The sequence below is a fragment of the Scyliorhinus canicula genome, chromosome 7, assembly GCF_902713615.1.
Source record: "Scyliorhinus canicula chromosome 7, sScyCan1.1, whole genome shotgun sequence".
NCBI classification, from domain to species: Eukaryota; Metazoa; Chordata; class Chondrichthyes; order Carcharhiniformes; family Scyliorhinidae; genus Scyliorhinus; species Scyliorhinus canicula.
The window spans coordinates 126,614,389-126,640,513 of record NC_052152.1 but is presented as its reverse complement, the minus strand read 5'-3'; the positions used below and the strand labels follow the sequence as shown (position 1 = coordinate 126,640,513).

The window sequence follows — 26,125 nt, the reverse complement described above, 5'->3', positions numbered from 1 at the left end:
TGAGTGAGGGTTAGATCCCTGGGATTGAGCTGAAGTGAGAGTCAGATCCCTGGGATTGAGCTGTGAGTGAGGGTTAGATCCCTGGGATTGAGCTGAAGTGAGAGTCAGATCCCTGGGATTGAGCTGTGAGTGAGGGTCAGATCCCTGGGATTGAGCTGTGAGTGAGAGTCAGATCGCTGGGATTGAGCTGTGAGTGAGTCAGATCCCTGGGATTGAGCTGTGAGTGAGAGTCAGATCCCTGGGATTGAGCTGTGAGTGAGAGTCAGATCCCTGGGATTGAGCTGTGAGTGAGAGTCAGATCGCTGGGATTGAGCTGAAGTGAGAGTCAGAAAGCTGGGATTGAGCTGAAGTGAGGGTCAGATTGCTGGGATTGAGTTGAAGTGAGGGTCAGATCACGGGGATTGAGCTGTGAGTGAGGGTCAGATCGCTGGGATTGAGCTGTGAGTGAGGGTCAGATCGCTGGGATTGAGCTGTGAGTGAGGGTCAGATCACGGGGATTGAGCTGTGAGTGAGGGTCAGATCACGGGGATTGAGCTGTGAGTGAGGGTCAGATCGCTGGGATTGAGCTGTGAATGAGGGTCAGATCCCTGGGATTGAACTGTGAGTGAGGGTCAGATCCCTGGGATTGAGCTGTGAGTGAGGGTCAGATCGCTGGGATTGAGCTGTGAATGGGGGTCAGATCGCTAAATTGGCTGGACCTGATGGATTGATTGTGTGGTGTGGAAGTGCGTTTGATTATTCCGCAGTGAGAGGGACCATGTCCTCTGCATGTTGTTCCTTTTCCTGTACACCTATCTGTAGAGTTGATACTGAACAGTGTGAAAGCTGCCACTTGTTTTCTCCTTTACAGCTCATTCTTGACTTTCTCACCAGTCAGCGGCTCCTTTGAAGCAAACCCTCCATTTGGTGAAGAGCTGATGGAATCTATGGTCACACACATGGAGGTGAGGGTCAGAGGTGTTGGCCTGCACTGTCCAAATAGACCAGATGCAGGTCAAGGCTTGTATCAATGTCCAGTTAAAGTGTTTTGTTTACAGTTTCAGGAACTTCATTAGCAAGTTGTATGGCCACGGATCTGATATCATTGGACAAAATGAGTGATTTCTATTTGGAGGTCAAATTACGGGTGGCACTGTGGTTAGCACTGCTGCCTCACCGCCCTTGGGTGACTGTCTATGTGGAGTTTGCGTGGGTTTCCTCCGGGTTCTTCAGTTTCCTCCCACAGTCCGAAGATGTGCCCATTAGATGGATTCAACAAAGAACAATACAGCACAGGAACAGGCCCTTTGGTCCTCCAAGCCTGTACCATGCTAAATTGCCCCTTAGTGTCGAAAGTATAGGTGGAGTTACAGGGTTATGGTGTGGGCCTGATAGGGTGCTCCTTCCACAGTCAGTGCAGACTTGATGGGCCGAATGGCCTCCTTCAGCACTGTCGGAATTCTATGATGAGAATATTATGGATCTGATATTCATTGTGAAATCTTGCCTTTCGTCGGGTTTTATCACACTGTTTAACAATGGCATGTATTCTATATAACCAAAGGCTATCAAGCTCACTCACAGTTGCCCTAATTACTGGATCCACAGTCCAGTTACCAATTGAGGAAATGCATGTTGAAACTCCCTCTCCAAGCACAGTAAAGAATTCAGACAAAAACCAGGAGAATCCTTTGCTTTGATCTCATAGTTCTCTAGAAATATGCAAATTACACCTTGAAAGGAATTAGTCCTCATTATCCATCTCTGAGATGCTGTTCCAGGCACAGTGAGAGAAAAGTAAAGCTCTCACATCCAATCTCACTACCTGATACATCATCAGGGTGGTTTCAATCTGTGCCTAGCTAACGGCTCACATAACATAGAACATAGAACAGTCCAGCACAGAACAGGCCCTTCGGCCCTCGATGTTGTGCCGAGCAATGATCACCCCACTTAAACCCCACTTAAACCCATATACCCGTAACCCAACAATCCCCCCATTAACCTTACACTATGGGCAATTTAGCATGGCCAATCCACCTAACCCGCACATCTTTGGACTGTGGGAGGAAACCGGAGCACCCGGAGGAAACCCACGCACACACGGGGAGGACGTGCAGACTCCACACAGACAGTGACCCAGCCAGGAATCGAACCTGGGACCCTGGAGCTGTGAAGCATTGATGCTAACCACCATGCTACCGTGAGGCCCTAAATACTTGAAGATTGAATCAGAACCTTTCCAAGTGAATTGAAGCCTAAGGCACAGAGCCTATCTTATACTCTGTTTTTAGCCTAGGGTTAACTTTGTTGTTCTTTTCAGTACCATGTCAAGAGCCAGGATGGCCTATTTGAGGGGGGCAGGGAATGGGGAATGCAAGAATTATTAATGCACTATCAGTGACCACTCCATGACATTCCCCCTTTTTGTAACCTTTAACCTATGCCCACCTATTTTCTACATTAAATCTTTGAACCTGTGTGCATGACTGCACACTTGCCTCCATTGAAGGACATGATGGAAAGAGAATTTTCAGCACCCCCAGGTGGAGTTTTAATATTTACAGTTTTTTGTGTTGTATTCTAAAAATGGCATCCATTTTTACAAATAAATCATGGAAAGTATGTAATTACCATGAGGTCGCATTAACCAGTGATAAGTTGCAATGGTGGACATACCACTTGCTCTCCTGGAGTTACGTTGATGTGATTGATATGAGACTGCCCTGAGATGCTGGTGGTGCTGGGCATGGGGTCGGATTTTCACCTGATTAATCAATCAAGTTTCAATCAATTTAAACCCCCTGCTCATTCATCCTCACCCACATTCACCTTCATTCACCCTCACTTCTTCACACCCCCACCCATTATCCACTTTATGAACAGAACTCGCAAGCCCAATTCTAACAGTTGGAACCTGTTGAATAACCCAAGAAATTCACCAAGTAAACAGCTTCTTCAAACCAACTGTGTAAAAATGATGAAGCAACTGGATTATAGTAAAGAGCCCATAAATTACCTGAATTTTTGTTTTCTTTAAAATTTAGAGTACCCAATTCATTTTTTCCAATTAAAGGGCAATTTAGCCTGGCCAATTCACCTACCCTGCACATCTTTGGGTTGTGGGGGCGAAATCCACGCAGACACGGGGGTGAATGTGCAAACTGCACACGGACAGTGACCCAGAGCTGGGATCGAACCTGGGACCTTGGCACTGTGAGGCAACATTGCTAACCACTGCACCACCGTGCTGCCCCCTTAAATTATCTGAATAAACATCTGGGGCGAAATTCACCGACCCCCTGCGGGGGGTCGGAGAAGGGGCCGGAGTAAATCCCGCCCCTGCCGTGGCCGGAATTCTCCGCCACCCGGGAATTGGTGGGGGCGGGAATCACGACCGGCGAGGCCCCTGCGGCGATTCTCCGGCCCGCGATGGGCCGAAGTCCCGCCGCTGAGAGGCCTCTCCCACCGCCGTGGTTTGAACCACCTCTGGTGGTGGCGAGATCGGCGGTGCGAACGGGCCCCCGGGGTCCGGGGGGGGGGGCGCGGGGCGATCGGACCCCGGGGGGTGCCCCCACCGTGGCCACGCCCGCGATCGGGGCCCACCGTTCGGCCGGCGGGCTAGTGCTGTGGGGGCACTCTTTTGCTTCCGCCGCTACCACGGCCTATCACTATGGCGGAGGCGGAAGAGAATCCCCCAGCGCGCATGCCCCAGCGGCGGGCGTCAAAGGCCGTTGTTTCCGGTTTTGGCGACAGTCGGCGTGGTGCCAACCGCTCTGGCGTGGGCCTAGCCCCTCAATGTGAGGGCTTGGCCCCTAAAGGTGCGGAGGATTCCGCACCTTTGGGGAGGCCCGACGCCGGAGTGGTTGGCGCCACTCCGCTTCGCCGGGACCCCCCGCCCCTCCGGGTAGGTGAGAATCCTGCCCCTGGTCTCTTCAAACCAGCTTTGTAAACAGAGTCAGGCACTTGTAACACAATTAGACAATTGGATTGCAGCCAAATCTTATAAAACATCCCAAGTAAACAAACTGACCTCAGAACAATTTCAGCAGACGCCTGAGGTGAAAGCATAAAAGTAATGGGATGAGAAAATACGAGCAGGATGCCATTCGGCTCTTTGAGCCTGCTCTGCCATTCATTATGATCATGGCAGATCATCTAACTCAATTGCCTATTCCCGCCTCTCTCTCCGCCTCCCACCCACCCCATATGCTTTGATCCCTTTCACCCCAAGATCCCCACTCTCTGGGTGAAGAAATTTCTCCTTATCTCGGTCCTAAATGGTTTACCCTGTACCTTCAGACTGTGACCCCTGGTTCTGGATTCACCCACTATCGGGAACATCCTTCTTGAAACTACCCTGTCCAGTCCTGTTAGAATTTTATTGATTTCTATGAGATCCCCTCATTCTTCTGAATTCTGCCGAATACAATCCTAACCGGCTCATTCTCTGCTCATACGTCATTCCCACCATCCCAGGAATAGCCTGGTAAACCTTCACTGCACTTCCTCTAGAGCAGGAAAATCCTTCCTCAGTTAAGGAGAATACTGCACACAGTATTCCAGGTGTGGCCTCACCAAGGTCCTGTATAATTGCAGCAATATTTACATATTGTTATCATATAGGCTACCTTCAATAATGTGATATGTACTCTACCTTTTTATTTATTAGATGAACCTTTTAACTGATTGGAAGATGTTACCGCATTTACAGTGTTGATCTTTTACTTGACTGCTTGCTAATTGGGAATTAGTAACAATCTGACAAATACATTGGGTCCGATTATCCGGCCCCCTCTGCACCGTGTATTTTCCAGAGCCAGTTTGCCATTGGCTTCTGGCGGGATTATCCGGTCCTGCCTATGTCTATGGTGTTTTGCTTGGCTTGTCCGTACCGCTGCCGGGGAACCCAACGTGGGGGGTCGCCTTCAGCCAGGCTGGAAGATCCTGCCAGTAGGAAAGGCCAGAAACCCCCCCCCCCACCATTGTTTTTTGTATAGTTACAACTTCCAATCACAGCAAGTCCATAAACCACCTGAATGAACACAGGTACAACTCATGCTACATGACAAACTGTAAAGGAGGTAAAACCAGTTCACTTACCTTTTAAATTCTTCCCGCCTCCAATCCATGGTTCAAATCTCAATATAGCTGCTGTAAAACATTGTGCAATCATCAGCGAACCTCTGATCTTATGATGAGAGGAAGGTCATTCATGAAACAAGTAACTCCCCTCTTGACCCCCCCACCCCGCAAGTAACACATCATCCTGACTGAAAAAAAGATTGCTGTTCCTTCACTCTTATTGGATCAAAATCCTGGAACTCCATTCCTAACGACACTGTGGGTCTACCTACACCACATGGACTGCCGCGGTTCAAGAAGGCAGCTCACCACCACCTCTCATCAGCAATTTGGGATGGGCAACAAATGCTGGCCTAGCCGACCAAGCCCACATGCCATAAATGAATAATAATTTTAAAAACCACAACAGGGCAGCACAGTGGTGCAGTGGGTTAGCCTTCTTGCCTCACGGCGTCGAGGTCCCAGGTTCGATCCCGGCTCTGGGTCACTGTCCGTGTCGAGTATGCACTTTCTTCCTGTGTTTGCTTTGGTTTCGCCCCCACAACCCACGTGCAGGCTAGTTGGATTGGCTATGCTAAGTTGCCCCTTAATTAGAAACAATGGATTGGGTATTCTAAATGTATGGGAAAAAAACAACAGCTGGGAAAGCCCCGGGACAATTAAAATATGTAATCTGGGCAGGGTCTTAACAAATTCACAACAAAGTTTTTTTTTTCAATATTTTAATTCTTTTTTCACATTTTCTCCCACATTTACACCCACCAATAATAAACAATAATCAGTAATGAATGTAATGTCAATCCCCATATCAATGACAACGATCCCATCCTCCCACCAAACTCCAAACATTAGCCCGCATGTTAACATAAACAAATGATAAACAGGAATCACCCATAGTCACCATTAACGCGTACAGTCCCACCCCCCCCGCCCCCACAAATGTTCGATGTACTCCAATACTCAAAAGTGCATAATGAATAACGCCCATGAATTGTAGAATCCCTGCATCCTTCCTCTCAGTTCAAATATGAACTTCTCAAGAGTCAAAAATTCCAGCAATTTCCCCCGCTACGCCAGGGCACAGGGTGGAGAGGTTGATCTCCATCCCAACAGGATCCGCCTTCGGGCGATTAACAAGGCGAAGGCTACAATATCTGCCTCTGCCTCCGTGTCCAACCCTGGCTGGTCAGACACCCCGAATATGGCCTCCCGATGGCCCGGGTCCAGTGTCACGTGCACCACTTCAGAGATTACCCTAAATACCTCCTTCCAGTAATCCTCCAGCTTTGGACAGGACCAAAATATATGAACATGGATTGCGTGTCCCCCCCCCCCCTCCCTTTCAAATAGCCGGCTCATCCTCGCCCTTGTGAAGTGTGGTCTACATACCACCTTCAGCTGTATCAGCCCCAACTTCGCACACGAGGTAGAGGCATTCACCCTCAGGAGCACCTCACACCAGAACCCCTCCTCCATACCCTCTCCCAACTCTTCCTCCCACTTTGCCTTGATCCCTTCCAGCGGTGCCTTCTCCTACTCCAAAATAGCCCCGTAAACCGCCGATACTACCCCCTTCTCGTCAGCCCCTCCTCCAGCAATGTGGAGGCCAGCTCTACTGGGACATTCTGTATCTCTTTTCTGGCAAAGTCTCGAGCCTGCATGTATCTAAATATTTCTCCCTGCTCCAGCCCACACTTCGCTCCCAGCTCCTTCAATCCTGCAAACCGACCCCCAAGAAACAAATCTTTTACTGTCCTAATTCCTTTCTCCTCCAATCTCTGAAAATTTCCATCCCACTTCCCCGGTTCAAATCTATGGTTCCCCCAAATCGGCATTTCCCTTGACCCTGTCCCCAACCCGAAGTGCTGGCGAAACTGTCTCCAAATTCTCAACAAAGCTATTATTACCGGACTCCCTGAGTATTTCCCCAGGGCCGTCGGGTGCGGCGCTGTCGATAGCGCCTTCAATCCCGACCCCCCATCCAAACTCTCCTCCATTCTGAACCATTGGGAGTCAACCCCTCTGTATCTTAAGTTCACAACAAAGTTAAGTGAGTTATTAACAGGAGTGGATCTGGTTTCCAACCCTGCCCTTTCCCACACTGCGTTAAATGGTATTGCTGCCACATGCCACTTACCCTTTTTTCTCATTCCACCTACCTCCATTTGGTCCTATTTTGAATTTTCAGATTTCGCCATGTGGGTTCAGATGTTGCAGGTTATTTTTCTGCAGTTCAGCAAACCTACTAATTTGAGATGGAGACTTGGTGTTTAATAAGAAATCTATCCACAATGTTGTGTATTTTGGGAAGTTAGCATTGGCAGGGGAACGTACTACTAGTAATTGGCCCTGAACGATCAGAGATGAATAAGAAGCCTCACAACACCAGGTTAAGTCCAACAGGTTTATTTGGAATCACTAGCTTTCACCTGATGAGCACTCATCTGATGAAGAAGCTGCGCTCCTAAAGCTGGTGATTCCAAATAAACCTGTTGGACTTTAACCTGGTGTTGTTAGACTTCTTACTGTGCCCACCCCAGTCCAACGCCGGCATCTCCACATCAGAGATGAAATCACCTGGTCCAGTTAAAATCAGAACAGTTTCTAAAATTAAAAAAAAGGGAAAACTTTTATATTTATTATTTCACTCCCAGTAAATGATTCACAGTGACCTATTTATGTTAATTCTGTCAGCACTTAGGAACATAGGAGCAGGATGAGACCATTCAGCCCCTTAAGTCTGTTTGTCTGCCATTCAGCTTGATCATGACTGATCTGTGTATTAACCCTATCTCCTTGCCTTGGTTCTGTAATCCTTAATACCCTAATTTAACAAGAAATCTGTCACTCTCAGTTTAAAATGTTCAATTGACCTCCAGCCTCAACAGCTTTTCAAGCAAGGAGAGAGTTCTTGATTTCCACTACTTTTTGTGTGTAAAAGTACTTCCTGACATCACTCTTGAACGTCCTAGCTCTAATTTGAAAGGTTTGCTCCCTTGCTCTGGACGATGATAATCATGTTTACTATATTATAACCACCATGGTACAAAGCAGTGACTTCAGTTATGTATGAGGAGAGTAGCACTTTAGCCTACCCAATGTTCCATTATTAGAAAAAAATCCTCACAGGCGGGCACGATAGCATCATTTAAGAGGCATCTAGACAGGTATATGAACGGGCGGCAACAGAGGGAAGTAGACCTTGGAAAATAGGAGACAGGTTTAGATAAAGGATCTGGATCGGCGCAGGCTGGGAGGGCCGAAGAGCCTGTTCCTGTTCTGTAATTTTCTTTGTTCTTATTACAAAAATATTTTACTGATGGTGAATCCTTTTGGAATACCCTGAGGTCATGAAAGACATTTTATATACATCGGTCTTTTCCTTTCACTTAATGGAAAGTGGGGTAGTCTATGAGGTTGTTAATTTCCTCAGACCATATTTAAATTACCATTCTCAACAGGAACTACTTGCATTTTTGTTACACCTAAGAAGTATCCGAAGGAACGTAACAGGAGCATTATCAAACAAACTTTAACACCAAGACACATAAGGAGTAAAACAGATAACTAAAAGCTTAGTCACAGAGATAGGTTGCAAGGAAAAGCTTTAAGACGGAAAGAGAGGCAGTGCAGTTTAAGGAAGGACATTTTAAACTTTAGGACCTTGAAGGAAAATGGAGTTGTGCAAGAGGCCAAAATGAAAGTGAGTGCTTATGTTTTGGAGGGCTGTAGTCACACAATCTGAACTGTCATGGTGGCATCGCAGACAGCATCTCCACCCTTACTCCTCATTCCAGTGATAGCCCCCAACAAGACCATTAAATCATAAATGAATATCAGATCCATATTCCAAAACAATAACTGTAAAATTATAAAATAATATACAAATAGTAAAACTACAAAATGATATAGGAAAATAGAATAATTAATCGGTAGCCTAACACAACAATTTTCAAATCATAGGTCAATGCCATGACTGCAAAATGATACACCAGTATAATAAAATACTATGGGTGGGATTGTCCTTTTGGGAGACGACGGGCGGGATTCTCTGAGCCTCTGCACCAAAAGCGCGATCGACGCGGGGGCGGAGAATGGACTTCAAACCTGAGATCGGGTCCGACGGTGCACCCATAATTCTCCGGTCTTTTAAGAATCGCCGTGAGTCGCGCGGTCTACACGGTGCCGGTCAGGCGGGGGCCGTTGAAAGATGCCTAATTCGTTTCTCCTCCCATCTCCGAAAGATGCCCCGCGATGATTCGCCAATGTTAACTGGCCGAGTTTCCGAAGGGTTCTCCCATGGTCCCACCCGTTGGGAACTCGGCGTCGCGGCTGCGGACTTAGTCCGCAGCCACTCTGGTGGGGGATCTTTCACCGGGGGGCCTCCAGGACGGCCAGGCTACCGATTGGGGGCCACCGATCCACGGGCGCGCGCAATTTCGGGGGGGGGCCAGTCCGCGGTGTGGGTCCACCACGCGCGGACCCCCAACCAAAATTGTGGGGCCCCGTATCGGCAGCCGGAGCTACAAGGAGCACTCCGGGGCCCTGCTAGCCCCCTCCAGGTAAGTGAATTGCTTAGAACTTTCTCCAGGAAAGTCCGGAGTGATTCACCCGTGCTTTTCCGTGGGCGTGGGAACATAGCCCCATCATTGGAGAATCCCGCCCTATATTCTCCTGCCGGTGGTGAATTGAAAATGATTTGCACTCCCATCCCTTGCTATGCAAATATACCCCCCCCCCCCTCCTCCCACAGGACTGGGGTGGTGTCCAGGCATGGTCCCCCATTGCTTACAAGGCAGGCATCTTGCTGTGCAGCCCAATTACCACCCACCATGGCCTTGGTTCCGCAGAGTAACACCGACCATATAGGTGCCCCCACCCCCATACTCCACACTCTGACATACCAACCCCACCCCCAAAGGCTGCTATCTGCCAAACGCATCATGTGTTCCACCCAAGGGCAACGGCCACAGTAGACCCTACAGGGGGCCGCCAAACGGGAGCCACAGAGTGTACTGCTGGCATGAGCAACGCCAGCCGATGGTACCCCTGGCAGCAGGGATGGGACTGGTGGTGTGGGGGCGGGAAGGGGGCAGGGTCCGCAGTGCCAACCGGGGCCACTGTATAGCCCGGTGGACCTGGTTGGGCACGCGGGGGTACGCATCATGCTAACGCCGGCCTTTCACTCCCTGCAGACGATGGATATTGGAATACAACCAGCAATGGTGGCCTTCCTCCTTGTCGCTGCAGCCCTGGGCGATGTACTGCGGCTGTACGAACTGGAGCTGCTCAAGGAGGAGGAAGCTGCAGCAGCGGAGCCTGCACCAGAGGAAGAGGAGGCAGACGCTGAGGATGGTGAGCCGTCTGCCCAACAGGCCGAGGAGGAGGAGGGGGTCAAATGAGGCGCCACATGAGGCCTCGTGTGTACTGTCAGTGCCTGTTAATCGAGGACCTGCCGGGCCAGGCATGCCGTCGAAGATGCTATCTGAGCGAGAGGACAGTGCGACAGATCTGCCAGATCATGGCGCACCTGGCACTGCGGGGGAATGTGGGAAGGACGCCCAATACTGGTGGCTGTCAAGGTGACAGTCGCCCTGAACATTTACGCCAAGTGGTCCTTCCAAGCGCCGATTGGGAACCTGTCCGGAATCACGCAGAGCTCAGTGCACAGGTGCATCCGCACTGTCACGGAGGCCCTATATGCCCAGTCGGCACAGTACATCCGTTTCAATGTGGACCAAGCCCACCAGGATGTCCAGGCAGCGGGGTTCGCCACTATCGTTGAGATGCCCTGTGTCCAGGGGGTGATCGACGGGAAGCATGTCGTCCTACGAGCACCTGGCCACTCTACACAAACCGATGTTCCACTCGATGAACGTGCAGCTGTTGTGTGACCATCAGATGTGCATCATGCACGTCTGAGCCCAATTCCCAGACAGTATGCACAACGCCTTCATCCTGACACACTCGACGATTCCCGGCCTCTTAGAGGTGCACCCCTGGTTGGGGGTGCTCTCACACCGAACAGGCTGACTCCTGGGCTACAAGGGTTGTCCGCTGCAGCCACAGACCGACGTAGAGACTCACTACGACGACGCTCATGCAGCGAAGAGCGTGATCAAGCGGTGCTAAGGCGTCCTGAAGATGCATTCCAGGTGCCTGGATTGTTCTAGAGGGCCCCTCCAGTGTAGCACTGGGATGATCGGCCACATCGTGGCGGCCTGCTGGAGGAAGAGGATGAACGGAAGTCCTCGTCCGACCAGGAGGGCGAGGGTAGACAGGACATGGGGCACGGGAGGCCATACAATGTATGCGCCAGGGCCAATGCACACAGGATGGTCTGATCGCCTCCAGGTCACCGACTACGGACACCACAGCTCGTTCTGTGAGCACCCACAGCCTGTTCTGTGAGCACCCGCAGCCTGTTCTGTGAGCACCCGCAGCCTGTTCTGTGAGCACCCGCAGCCTGTTCTGTGTGAGCACCCGCAGCCTGTTCTGTGTGAGCACCCGCAGCCTGTTCTGTGTGAGCACCCACAGCCTGTTCTGTGTGAGCACCCACAGCCTGTTCTGTGTGAGCACCCACAGCCTGTTCTGTGTGAGCACCCACAGCCTGTTCTGTGTGAGCACCCACAGGCTGTTCGGTGTGAGCACCCACAGGCTGTTCTGTGTGAGCACCCACAGCCTGTTCTGTGTGAGCACCCACAGCCTGTTCTGTGTGAGCACCCACAGCCTGTTCGGTGTGAGCACCCACAGGCTGTTCTGTGTGAGCACCCACGGGCTGTTCGGTGTGAGCACCCACGGGCTGTTCGGTGTGAGCACCCACGGGCTGTTCGGTGTGAGCACCCACGGGCTGTTCGGTGTGAGCACCCACGGGCTGTTCGGTGTGAGCACCCACGGGCTGTTCGGTGTGAGCACCCACGGGCTGTTCGGTGTGAGCACCCACGGGCTGTTCGGTGTGAGCACCCACGGGCTGTTCGGTGTGAGCACCCACGGGCTGTTCGGTGTGAGCACCCACGGGCTGTTCGGTGTGAGCACCCACGGGCTGTTCGGTGTGAGCACCCACGGGCTGTTCGGTGTGAGCACCCACGGGCTGTTAGGTGTGAGCACCCACGGGCTGTTCGGTGTGAGCACCCACGGGCTGTTCGGTGTGAGCACCCACGGGCTGTTCGGTGTGAGCACCCACGGGCTGTTCGGTGTGAGCACCCACGGGCTGTTCGGTGTGAGCACCCACGGGCTGTTTGGTGTGAGCACCCACGGGCTGTTTGGTGTGAGCACCCACGGGCTGTTTGGTGTGAGCACCCACGGGCTGTTTGGTGTGAGCACCTACGGGCTGTTTGGTGTGAGCACCCACGGGCTGTTTGGTGTGAGCACCCACGGGCTGTTTGGTGTGAGCACCCACGGGCTGTTTGGTGTGAGCACCCACGGGCTGTTTGGTGTGAGCACCCACGGGCTGTTTGGTGTGAGCACCCACGGGCTGTTTGGTGTGAGCACCCACGGGCTTTTTGGTGTGAGCACCCACGGGCTTTTTGGTGTGAGCACCCACGGGCTGTTTGGTGTGAGCACCCACGGGCTGTTTGGTGTGAGCACCCACGGGCTGTTCGGTGAGGGGACCCACCGCCTGTTCTGTGAGGGGACCCACCTCCTGTTCTGTGAGGGGACCCACCGCCTGTTCTGTGAGGGGACCCACCGCCTGTTCTGTGAGGGGACCCACCGCCTGTTCTGTGAGGGGACCCACCGCCTGTTCTGTGAGGGGACCCACCGCCTGTTCTGTGAGGGGACCCACCGCCTGTTCTGTGAGGGGACCCACCGCCTGTTCTGTGCAAAACCTGTGAGTCCTCTCACAGAACAGGCTGTGGATGCTCACACAGAACAGGCTGTGGGTGCTCACACAGAACAGGCTGTGGGTGCTCACACAGAACAGGGCCTTCAAGACATCCTGGATCATTTCTAGAATGTTGTAAGAAATTTGGCACCACTTTCAATCTGCAGAAGAAGGATGTTATAATTCAGACAGTTGATCTGGGAAAACGTATGCGCCACCCAATATTACGATTGCAGATGCTGTCTGCAGAAGACAGGGTCAGCTACTGAGAAAGCACCATGTCACGTTCTTGTCTCTTAGATTTTTTTCAAATCTAGCAATGTTATTGGATTGTTCTGTGAAAATAATGTGATTAAAGGAGAATTCAATTATCAACAGAAGTTAACGTCTAGAAGGCAATTCTTAGACAACTTACTTTGTATGTGCGATGGCTAAGACACATAGTTACCAAACAGAAAACTCAGTCACCTTCACCGTAGAAAGATGGTGAAAATTTGATGATGGTTTCGGATAAAAACACCAAAGAAGATTATATATGTCAAACAGAGAGGCACTGATAGTAACGGCACAGCCAAGGTGAAATGGTAACCTAGATACTAAATTACACAGAAGATGACATGAAGCTGGGTACAAAGGATTGCCAAAAACCAATCGAAAAAAATGTGCCACATTTTACTTACAACTATGCTTACAATGAGAACCTGGCAACAGATAAATCACACTTGTACACATAAACTTGAAGCAAGATATGACTCGCTAGCCAAAGAAGAGCCCAAAGGAAATCGAGTTTCTATTGAAGCAGCTTTATTCCTAATTGGGTAAGAAACATGGACAGCTGTGCACATATAAGGCGGGTTTCTCCTTCCCGCCACACCAGAATTCTTGTTCAGCACGCCGTCGGGAAACGTTTCGCCGGCTGCTCAATGGGGTTTCCCATTGTGGGGCAGCCCTATGCAATCGGGAAACCCCTGGGCTGCCGACAAAATGGAGCATTCCCACGGCGGAGAATCGAGCCCATAGTTACCACACTGAGAGCCTCTGTGAAAGCTGGAGACAAAACAAACACCAATGAGTACAAACCACCTACGGTCAGTACTACCCATTCACACTCATCTTCAAATCCATGCTGGCAATTTCAGGCCACTGTGAAAGAATCCAGATGATGAAGCAGGTAAACAACTATTAGCCTGGTCCGCTGCTGCCTTTGGCTATCAGCTCAGTGGCACCAAGCACCCAGGTACCTTCCACTAATGTGGATGGATGAAGGGTTACAATCCACACCTCTGCACCATCACTAGTGATGGTAACAAGTGCCCTCTTCATGTATCACTTCCCACACACCATCGACCAGCCTTGATTTACAGAGGAATAAACATGCCTCTAATTATCCATGATGTGGAGATGCCGGCGTTGGACTGGGGTGAGCACAGTAAGAAGTCTTACAACACCAGGTTAAAGTCCAACAGGTTTGATTCAAACACGAGCTTTCGGAGCTCCGAAAGCTTGTGTTTGAATCAAACCTGTTGGACATTAACCTGGTGTTGTAAGACTTCTTACTCTAATTATCCAAACCTATGCCAGAGATGATCAGGCAGGTAACCAGACTGATTTTGAACTTGGACCTCTGCTCTTTGTGATTTTTATAAATGAGGAAGTGGAAGGGTGGGTTAGTAAGTTTGCCAATGACCAAAGTTTGGTGGAGTTGTAGATAGTGTCGAGGGCTGTTGCAGGTTACAACAGGACATTGTCAGGATACAGAGTTGGTCTGAGAAGTGGCAGCTGGAGTTCAACCTGAATAAGTGTGAAGTGTATCATTTTGGAAGGTCGAATTTGAATGCTGAATACAGAGTTAAAGGCAGGATTCTTGGAAGTGCGGAGGAACAGAGGGATCTTGGGGTCCACGTACATAGATCCCTCAAAGTTGCCACCCAGGGGGCAGCACGGTGGTACAGTGGGTTAGCACTGTTGCCTCACGGCGCCGAGGTCCCAGGTTCGATCCCGGCTCTGCGTCACTGTCCATGTGGAGTTTGCATATTCTCCCCGAGTTTGCGTGGATTTCGCCCCCACAACCCAAAGATGTTCAGGCTAGGTGGATTGACTGCACTAAATTGCCCCTTAATTGGAAAAAATGAATTGGGTACTCCCAATTTTTAAGAAAAAGAAAAATGTTGCCACCCAGGCTGATAGGACTGTTAAGAAGGCGTATGGTGTATTGGCTTTCATTAACAGGTAGATTGAGTTTAAGAGCCGCGAGGTTTTGCTACAGCTTTATAAAACCCTGGTTAGACCACACTTGGAATATTGTGTCCAGTTCTGGTCGCCTCATTATTGGAAGGATGTGGACGCTTTAGAGAGGGTGCAAAGGAAATTTACCAGGATACTGCCTGGACTGGAGGGCATGTCTTATGAAGAAAGATTGAGAGAACTCGGGCTTTTCTTACTGGAGCGAAGAAGGGAGAGAGGTGACTTGATAGAGGTGTACAAGGTGATGAGAGGCATGGATAGAGTGGATAGCCAGAGATGTTTCCCCAGGGTAGAAATGGTTGTCACGAGGGGACATAATTTTCAGGTGAGTGGAGGAAGGTATAGGGGAGATGTCAGAGGTAGGTTCTTTTAGAGTGTGGTGGGTGCACTGCCAGCAGAGGTGGTGGAGTCAGAGTCATTAGGGACATTTAAGCGATTCTTGGACAGGCACATGGACAGCAGTAAATTGAAGGGGTATAGGTTAGGTTGATCTTAGATTATGATAAGTGGTCAGCACAGCATCGTGGGCCGAAGGGCCTGTGCTGTACTGTTCTATGTTCTAAAGCTAAGAGATAAGATCAGAGAAAATAACAAAGCATGCCATGCTATTCCTGTTGGTGAGCTAACTTTACTGATTGAAATTAGTTAGTGCCAAACGTAGAGTAGGAGTTTTTTTTTGCTGTAGCTGATTCCATTCCAGATTACAAGAAACGAGAGGTGGTCCTCGTTCTCAACTGGACAAGAAGCCAAAAGCCGAATTCCTGATCCTTCCCTGGCTCTCCATGCCCATGTATTCGTCAACTGAGCTGTCAATCAAACTGACCACCATCATCTGAAGTGTTGAATTCCTGCTAGATATCCTCCACAGGCTCTCATAAATCTATCCATTGCACAATAAAAACCTATGTGTTCCGTGGATTTAACCGCATGCTGAATTTAATTTGTGATAAATTACTTGCAGATTAAATAGTCAATAATCCTGAACACGACAAACAGGGTGCATTAGCAGAGGGATTTGGGACAAATAAAATTGGGTGGCTTTGTAGGGGCTGGTTTAGCACACTGGGCTAAACAGCTGGCTTGTAAGACAGAACAAGGCAGCAGCGCAGGTTCAATTCCCATACCGGCCTCCCCAAGCAGGCGCTGGAATGTGGCGACTAGGGCATTTTCACAGTAACTTCCTTGAAGCCGACTTGTGACAATAAGCGATTATTATTATTACTTCATGATGTGTGGATCTAACCCGGGCCCTGCCTTCTCACCTTGCCCCCGCCTGAGGTGTGGTGATCCTCCGGTTAAATCATCACCAGTCAGCTCTCCCCCTCAGAGGAAAGCGGCCTATGGTCATTTGGGACTGTGGCGACTTTACATTTACAAGGCAAAATACATTTTTCCTCAGATGAGGAATTGAAGTTGAAGTTTTAGCAGTTGAGCTTCTTATTCTTTGGAAAAGAAGAGTCATTATCATAGAATTTCATAGAATTTACAGTGCAGAAGGAGGCCATTCGGCCCATCGAGTCTGCACCGGCTCTTGGAAAGAGCACCCTACCAAGGTCAACACCTCCACCCTATCCCCATAACCCAGTAACCCCACCCAACACTAAGGGCAATTTTGGACACTATGGGCAATTTATCATGGCCAATCCACCTACCCTGCACATCTTTGGACTGTGGGAGGAAACCGGAGCACCCGGAGGAAACCCACGCACACACAAGGAGGATGTGCAGACTCCGCACAGACAGTGACCCAAGCCGGAATCGAACCTGGGACCCTGGAGCTGTGAAGCATTTGTGCTATCCACAATGCTACCATGCTGCCCTGGATATATATTGAACATTTTCAAATTGTTTACTAGGACAAAGCATTCATAAAAAGATATCAATATGGGAACAGTTAGCCTTGCACAATTATACGCTGAGTAATACAATTGCAAACGTAGTTTCCACAGAATGTCATTCAAGTGGATGATGGGAAGGTGAGTAAGTGATGTCACAGATGTGGTGTGAATGTGCATTGATGGGTTGAGAGATATGAGAAAGGGAGAAGATGATATTGGGAATATGAGAAGCTGGTGGGTCTGGTGTACAGTGCGTTGGAGATGGGTGGGTTCGCGAGGTGGGTGGGTTCGAAGTTCGAGAGGTGCATGGGTCCAAGAGACTGGTGGGTTTGAGAGGTGGGTGGGTGGGTTTGAAGTTTAAGAGGTGGGTGGATTTGAGAAGCAGGCAAGTTTGAGAGGTGGGTAGATCTGGTGTGAAGACGGATTTGAGGTGTGGAAGTCATTAAGAAAAGGCACTGAATGGTCCTGAAGTTGAGTGGCCTCTAAACCTGATAACCTATTCCTGTGAATTTGTCTTCAAACAGGAGCTGTTGGGAAGATCAACTGAGCCACTCTCATTCATAGTGTTCGTCCCTGAATGGAGGAACCCTCCAACTCCAGCTCTGGTCCGAATGGAGGAAAGCAAGTTTAAACGACACCAAATCCTAGTACCAGCCTATGAGCATGAGTACAGGAGTGGGTCACAGCACATCTGCAAAAAGTAAGCATTAACGGCAGCACCTGGTCATGGCTGACAGACTAATGAGTTGTGTGATGTATGTTTATCTTGTTTACAAGCTGCATCTAGCTGTAATGGACTGAGGGTGGGGATTATGCACAGAGTAGGTAATGAGGGAGGGAGAGTCCTGGAGTGAGGGAGAAAGAGTCATGGAGTGGGGGAGAGTGTGACGGAGTGGGGTGGATAGAGTGTGACGGAGTGGGGGAAGAGTGTGACGGAGTGGGGTGGGGAGAGTGTGACGGAGAGGGGGGAGAGTGTGACGGAGGAGGGAGAGTGTGACGGAGGGGGGGGAGAGTGATGGAATGGGGGGAAGAGTGTGACGGAGGGGGGAAAGAGTGTGACGGAGTGGGGTGGGGGGAGAGTGTGACGGAGTGGGGTGGGGAGAGTGTCACGGACTGGGGTTGGGAGAGGGGGTCACGGACTGGGGTTGGGAGAGGGGGTCACGGACTGGGGTGGGAGGGGGGGTCACGGACTGGGGTTGGGAGGGGGGGTCACGGACTGGGGTTGGGAGGGGGGGTCACGGACTGGGGTTGGGAGAGGGAGTCACGGACTGGGGTTGGGAGAGGGGGTCACAGTGAGGAGTGTGCCCATCATGATTTGAACTGAAAGATCAACACTATGCTTTGTTGATTTGCAGGGAGGATATCTATTATAAAGCTGTGCACTCTACAGCTCTCATCTTCCTGCAGAATGATACTGGGTTTGCAAAATGGAAACCCGTGCCAGAGCGGCTCCAGCAGCTAATGGCAGCCTATAAATTGACAGGAAAGTCATCCTCATCGTCGTCCTCCTCCTCATCGGCAGCTGGTGAGAAAGACCAGGAACAGAGTGGGGACCAAAGCAGCAACACAGAGCATCATTGAACTGGGATTGAGGACGCGAGCTAGACAAAGGCAGCGCAGAGCTGTTAATACTGTGTGGTTTTAAACAGGTGGACTCGATACAAGCTGCATAACCATTGTCGTCACCAGCAAGAAATGTACATAATGTACAGTGTCTTTCAAAACAGACCCAGAGTTCTGCGTTCTTAATGTTTCTGTTTGTTGTTTTTATTTTTACTGAGGTGTTTAGGGGAGCGAAGCAGAATATGTCTGTGTAATATATTCCATGGAAATATTTCCGAACACAATACCGTGTCAGTTTTATCAGCTTTCTTATTTTTTTTGAGATTATGCAATTCCGCCTAATATTTTTTTAAACTTTGCGAATAGTGGCTGCAGACATTTTCCATTTTAACACAGGAATTTTTTTTCAATGCAGAGAATTAAGTGTAAGTGTACAAACTGATGGATAGGAATTGATTGGTGTTTCTGTAAGAAGTGTTGCTTTTGTTGACCTGTGTAGACTGTATTTCCGAATTGTTCAATGGCAGCTCAACTCACTGAACGTTTGAATGTACAGCACCCAGTGCAGCTCTCAATTTAACCCTTCAATGGCACTGGGGAATTAGATGATCTCCTGAAGGGAAATAATGAAGGCTACAAGAAAAGGACAGGGAGATGTGATTATGACAGAGAGCTCTATAGGGACGGCATGGGCTGAACTCTCTTCCACCAGATTTGAGCAATTTCTCATTAAGCATCCAGATTCCTGTCTATATGGTTCGTTTCATTGATTGTTTAAATAATAAGGTCTCCCGACTGTGCAACAACCTGTGAATGCAGAGGATTTAATTCAGTTAAATGGGAACCCTCTGCCAGTGATGTACTTTCAATGATCATTATAGAGTAACTAAAATTCAGGCCTGCCAGCCTCAAAGGGTTAAATATAGGGTTGCTCCTCTTGGAAGGTGTGGCTCAATACAATATCCTGTTAAAAAGCAGCCGAGACTGTAAGGTGTTGTTTACCCAGACATTGCTTCAACTACAGGCCCAAGCACCAGCATAGCCAGATAATCAGTGATTTTGGTTCTTGCGTTTTGTCATATTGCTGAGGAGAGCTGATGCGAAAATGGCAGGGCAGCACTGGTTATTCATAATACTTAACCCAGATTAAACCACTTGTCAGGTTCAGCTGCACTGAGGATTGAGTAATAGTTCAGTGCTGTACTACAGAGTGAACACCCATCTCTTGGATACTATCACACATGGAAATCTGGCCGCTCTGTGTGCAAGGCTGTAACCCAAGCAATATCTTGACAGTCTTACTGTAACAGTACACATCACCACCTTGAGATTGTTTCTGATTAATAGAGTGCATGGACCCTTACAGGTTGGCTAAACAGCTTCCGATTACAAAACTTTAAAACAGCAACTGTGCAAAGTGAAGGGCTGAATGTGTTTGTAGTTATTGTTTGTTAATGTGTCTGATGAAAGAGAGGGTCGGAATGCCTGAAGAGAATTCAGTTCTTTAAAATAGGGAGTATATAAACAGAAAATGCTGTAAATACTCAGCAGGTCTGATAGCATCTGTCGAGAAAAACAGTTAACATTTCAGGCCTGAACCCTTCATCAGAACTGGAAAATGTTATGTTGGATGAAGGCTTTATAACTCTGTTTCTCTGTACGTGAATGTTGCCAGACCTGCTGAGTATTTCCTGCTTTATTTTCAGATTTCCAACATTCGTGGTATTTTGCTTTGAGTATATAACATAGTTTATTTCCCAATCAGAAGGCACAGAGCATCCTATCGCAATGTAGATAGATAGAACAGTACAGCACAGAACAGGCCCTTCGGCCCTCGATGTTGTGCCGAGCAATGATCACCCTACTCAAACCCACGTATCCACCCTATACCCGTAACCCAACAACCCCCCCCTTAACGTTACTTTTTTTTTGCATCCAATCTGTCAGCTTCAACTTGTTTGGTGTGCCTCTATCCTAACTTTGTCATTGCTTGGCGAGAGATTATCCCGGCACCCTGTAGTCCAGATACTGTCTTGTCACCCTGTTGTTCCACCACCCTGTGACCCACTCACAGTCCTGGAACTGCATAAAGATACCTTTTAGCCCATGTTCATTTTATTAAAATTATATAAGATAGCAGCCATATGTAATGAGGAATGCAGTAAAGGGTTTTGATAATAAACATCTTCACTCTGGGCTCTGACGTATGGGACACCCTTAAAATCACTTGTGGCACAATCCTCATGACTTGTATCCTACACTTACACTCAATCTAATCACATTGCTGATCTTTATTCATCACAACTATCCACTATATCTCTCGCTGCCCTGTTTGGAGTGCTTCTGGCTTCCTGTTGCCAGATCGCCCCACATTGCTGTTCAATGTTAAGATTAATATTCCTACCGGTGGATGTTAACAATATGGTCTATTTTACCTTCCCCTACCGGAGGGTTTGAACGTGGTTGGGCGGTGAGCAGCATGTAAAATCAAATGGGTGGCCTTCTCGACTTGTCTGAAATTTTACAAGGGAGTGGGAGAGGTTTCAGGTAGCTTGCCACCCTTCGGCTTATTAAGGCCCTTAAGAGGCTACTTAAGGACCTCATCCCACCCCTGTTGATATTTTACCTCTCACAAAGGGAAGCCTACACCAAGTGGGAAGCCCGTCAGCTTTAGGTGCATTGGCTGGGCTCAGGAGTCTCCTTTGTGGGTCCCCTGAACCCAACGGAAGCCCCCCTCGCTCCCCCAAAGTTCATTCCTCCCCTTTAACCCTCCATCAGGGCTCGCTAACTGAGCCTCCCGCCCTCCCCTGACTATAGACCTCTGTCAATCCAGGATCCTCAACATTGGGGAATTCCTGATGTTCTATCAGTGATTCCTGATTGCGCAACTGGGGCTATTCAATTGAGCAACAACTCTCTAAAGTTGGAACTCTCTCGTAAGATAGCAGTGGAAGTCTTACCTTAAATAAATTTAATGCTGCTTGCAGTGTTAAGTGCCTGTAGGGGAGCCACAGGTTTTTAGCCAGGGGGGAGATCCATGGCAGCCTGATAACACATATTTATCTGTACACACATTCTATACTCCATAAAACCCTTTCTTTCCACTTTGCCTGCTTTCCGTCTTGTTTTACAGATCTCTTTGGGTCTTTTGTCCCTTATGTTTGTTCATTTTTTCCATTGATTGCACCTTTCTTTCATGTCAGTGGCTTTTAATGCAAACAGTGCATTGAATACTATTCAACAGGCTTCTGGAACTCGCCATCTGCTGATGTGCACACTCTGCCACAACTACCATCCCTCTGATCACGCACTCTTGGGGCAGAATTACCAGCTGTTCATGCCGACAGGATATTCCGGTCCCACGGGCGGCGCACGGGTTTCCCAGCGATGGGTGCAGTCAATGAGAAATCCCGTTAACAATGGCAGGACCAGAAAGTGCCACTGCCAGGCCACCTCCACCGCCGAAAAAAACGCAGTGGATTGCTTGGTAAATCCTGCCCTTGGTGTTTACATGTCTCGTGGCTTAATCAAATCATCTTCACCCTCTGTGTGCACTCTAATGGAGCCATTAAATCTTGTTTGTTTCTTCATATCTCTCACAGATAACAACTCTTACCTTGGATTATCCACATGTTTATCTTGTAAGCCTTACCATCTCCACTGACCCCAAAAGTCTTCATCAATAAAATTCTCCTAGGCTGCCAAATTATCCTCCAATACCGATAAAATCCAAATCCTCACAACAATGGAGTTCTGCCTCAAACATTTTTACATGTTCAGTCCAAATAGTAGTCCTAGTTCTATACTCCCCAACCAGGAGAAAAGCCCTTCCAGCAATTACCGTAACAATGTCTTTAAGAATTTTATGTTTCAATGAGATCACGTCTTCTTCTAAACCCCGGAGTATCAGGTCCTTGGCTACTCGGCTTTTCCTCACAAGATAATCCTCTGATCCCAGGAATCAGTCCAGTAAACCTACATTCCCTCTCTGGAAAGTTGGCATATTCTTCCACAGGTGAGGAGACCATTAGTTGAGGTGTGGTCTCACAAAGGCCTTTTATCATTTCAGCAAATCTTTTACACCTGAACACTCCAATCCCTTTGTGATGAAGGTTAATATACCGTTTGCCTTCCTAATTATTTGCTGCACCTGAATATTAACTTTGTGATGCATGTGCAATGAGATGCAGGTCTCTCTAAACAACATTTCCCAATATTTCATAATTTAAGTTAAATTCAAAGTTTATCAGTCACCCTGTCTGACTTCTGTGTCATCACTTGACGATTTATTCCTGCTGTCTTCTCGGGTCATTATAGCTCTCGCTGTGGTCTCAGTTCACTGATGCGCCTTTTATCCTCACTGCTAACCTTCTGTAACACATGTACAAGGACACACAGCTCCCTCTGAATGAAAGTCTTCCTTAATTTTGCCTTTCAAAAAATATTCGGTTGCTATTTTTCTTTCCAAGGTGGATAACTTCACACTTCCCAACATTATATTCCATTGACCTTGTTCTTAACCACTCACCAAACTCTATGGGTTGGATTATCCGTCAGCGGGATCCTCAGATTTCGCTGGCAGCGCACTCACGCCCGCGGAATTCCCGACGGAGTGGGGGGTGCCCACAATGGGACGGAGGATCCCGCTGCCGGCGGGGGGGCACGCCACAACACAAAACAGGTGCGGCAGGACACAGAATCCCACCAATATCTCTTTGCAGCAGCCTCGCAACTTACTCCCACTCCATTGCCTTGTCTGTGCACTTGGACTCTCTATTATCTCCTGTCCCTCACTGGCTTGCCTCAGGATATGAGGGTGTGTGGAAAGTTGCAGATTATTTCTAGGAATGTTGATGAACGCTATCGTCCACTTGCCAATACCTTCACTTTGTGCAGAGGTTGTTGTGTTTTGTCTTTTAATTGTTTCTGGTTTGATTTGAAGTTAGAAAAGGGATACAGCCAACCAGAACACTTCTGAAGAACTAATGACCGTAACCTTGCACTGATGGCACATGTCTCAATCTAGTTGTGTATCTGAAAATCGCACTTATTATTAAGCATGCATTGAAATGGGGATTGTGCTGACCTGAGCCGTTGAAGTGATGTGTTATCCAGTTCTGGAGTTGGCAGTGATTGGGATCCCTCAGTCCTGAAGTGAGGCATCCGATGTGAACAATGAACACAACACTAACTCAGTACTCCAGCATCCTATTTTCAGTATCTGTGCTCAGACACTGTGGGATTCTGACTGGAAGATGATGAAAGGCTCAGCTCTCCCACTGCCTCTCCTCACCATGTTTTATCTGTAGTGTTTATTTTTGTATTTATTTTGTTACTCTTTTTAAATTGTATTTTAAGAAATACAGATTTAAGTATATGTGCTGCCTAATTGGTAAAAGATTGATGGTGCTCTGTGGTCAGGTTTGGGATCATATTGAGATAATGTCACACAGTGGGATCCTGGCACTGAACCTGGCACCTGTTTTCTATTAACACTAGTGAATGTCATGTGAACCCACATCTAATTGATCTACTTTGTAAAGTCATGTCCAATGATCCAGTTGACCTCTTTTTCTAAGTAACACGTACAGATCAGATCCCCGTGTTGGTTTCAAACTCTTTACTTACGCAAGGAAACTTTCAACACCAGAATTAAAATATACTGATTAGAATTGTCCGGATTTCTGTGAGCAAAGTGTGAATGAAGATAATTAAGTCTGATAATACCCCCCCCACTGGAATCAAACATTATCAATGTGTGAGAAATACCAATGCTCTATAATTGCAACCTGACAGCAGGCTGCTCCAGTCACCCTATGGCTGAGTTCAGTTTCCGGAGTCACTCTGTGGCCGGGTTCAGCTCCCGGAGTCCCTCTGTGCCTTTGTTCAGCTCCCAGAGCCACCCTGTGCCCAAGTTCAGCTCCTGGAGCCACCCTGTGCCCAGGTTTAGCTCTGTTCGCTTTGAGCTATTCATGCTGGTCCAGCCATTAAAGTAACAATATCTTGACACTCATTGCCTGTTTACCTTTTACCGACGTTGCTATCCATGACCTTGGGCAGACAATGAGATGGCCAGCCGGACATTGGGCTTGTGCTTTCAACCTGATTCACTACGGGTCCTGACAATATCCCGGCAATAGTACTGACGACTTGTGCTCCCGAACTTGCCGCACCCCTAGCCAAGCTATTCCAGTACAGCTACAACACTGGCATCTACCCGACAATGTGGAAAATAGCCCAGGTATGTCCTATACATAAAAGGACAAATCCAACCCAGCTAATTACCGCCCTATCAGTCTACTCTCCATTAACAGCAAAGTGCTATCAAGTGGCACTTACTCAGCAATAACCTGCTCAAGGACACAGCTTGGGTTCCACCAGGGGCACAGCTCCTGACCTCATTACAGTCTCAGTTAGGGCAGTGCAGTAGCTAGCGCTGCTGCCTCACGGTGCGGAGGTCCCAGTTTCGAACCCGGCCCTGGGTCACTGTCAGTGCGGAGTTTGCTCATTCTCTCCGTGTTTGCGTGGGTTTCGCCCCCACAACCCAAAGATGTGCAGGCTAAGTGGATTGGCCAAGCTAAATTGCCCCTTAATTGGAAAAAAATTAATTTATATTTTTTTTAAATGATAGCCTTGGTTCAAACATGAAAAAAGAGCTGAACTCCAGAGGTGAGAGTGACTGCCCTTGACATTAAGACAACATTTGACCAAGTATGGCATCAAAGAGCCCGAACTAAACTGGAGTCAATGGGAATCGGGGAAAACTCTCTGCTGGTTGAAGTCATACCTGGTACAAAGGAAGGTGGTTGTGGTTGGAGGTCAATAATCTCAGCTCCAGGACATCACTGCAGGAGTTCCTCAGGGTAGAGTCCTAGGCCCAACCATCTTCAGCTGCTTCATCAATGACCTGCCTTCCATCATAAGGGAAGAAGTGGGGATGTTTGCGGATGACTGGGCAATGTTCACCATTCGTGACTCCTCAGATAATGAAGCAGTCTATGTCCAAATGCAGCAAGACCTGGACATTATCCAGGCTTGGACTGACAAGTGGCAGGTTACATTCGCACCACACAAGTGCCAGGCAATGACCATCTCTTACAAGAGAGGATCTAACCTTTGCCTCTTGAAATTCAATGGCATTACCATCACTGAATCCCCTATAATCAACATTGTGGGGGTTACCATTGATCAGAAACTGAACTGGACTAGCCACATTAATACTGCGGCTACCAGGGCAAGTCAAAGGCTCGGAATCCTATGGCGAGTAACTCACCTCCTTGCCCCCCAAAGCCTGTCCACCATCTCCAAGGCACAAGTCAGGAGTGTACTGGAATACTCTCCACTTGCCTGGATGAGTGCAGCTCCAACAACACTCAAGAAGCTCAACACCATCCAGGACAAAGCAGCCCGCTTGATTATTCTTCCTTCCACAAACATTCAAACCCTCCACCACCAACGAACGGTGGCAGCCTTGTGTACCATCTATAAGATGGACTGCAGTAACTCACCAAGTTTTGTTAGCACCTTCCAAACCCACGATCACTACCATCTAGAAGGATAAGAGCAGTAGATACCTGGGAACCCCACCACCTAG

At 48.5% G+C, this 26,125-nt stretch overlaps 1 protein-coding gene across 1 annotated transcript in view; it reads left to right on the top strand.

Annotated features, from left to right (window-relative positions):
- The window catches only part of pcif1 (phosphorylated CTD interacting factor 1), a 218,851-nt gene extending 194,639 nt beyond the window's left edge, over positions 1-24,212 (top strand). The window contains 3 exon segments of the mRNA XM_038802885.1: positions 851-944; positions 17,493-17,668; positions 18,324-24,212. Of these exon segments, the coding sequence (XP_038658813.1) occupies positions 851-944; positions 17,493-17,668; positions 18,324-18,549 (496 nt within the window). The 3' untranslated portion in view covers positions 18,550-24,212.
- Positions 24,213-26,125: the final 1,913 nt, after the last annotated feature.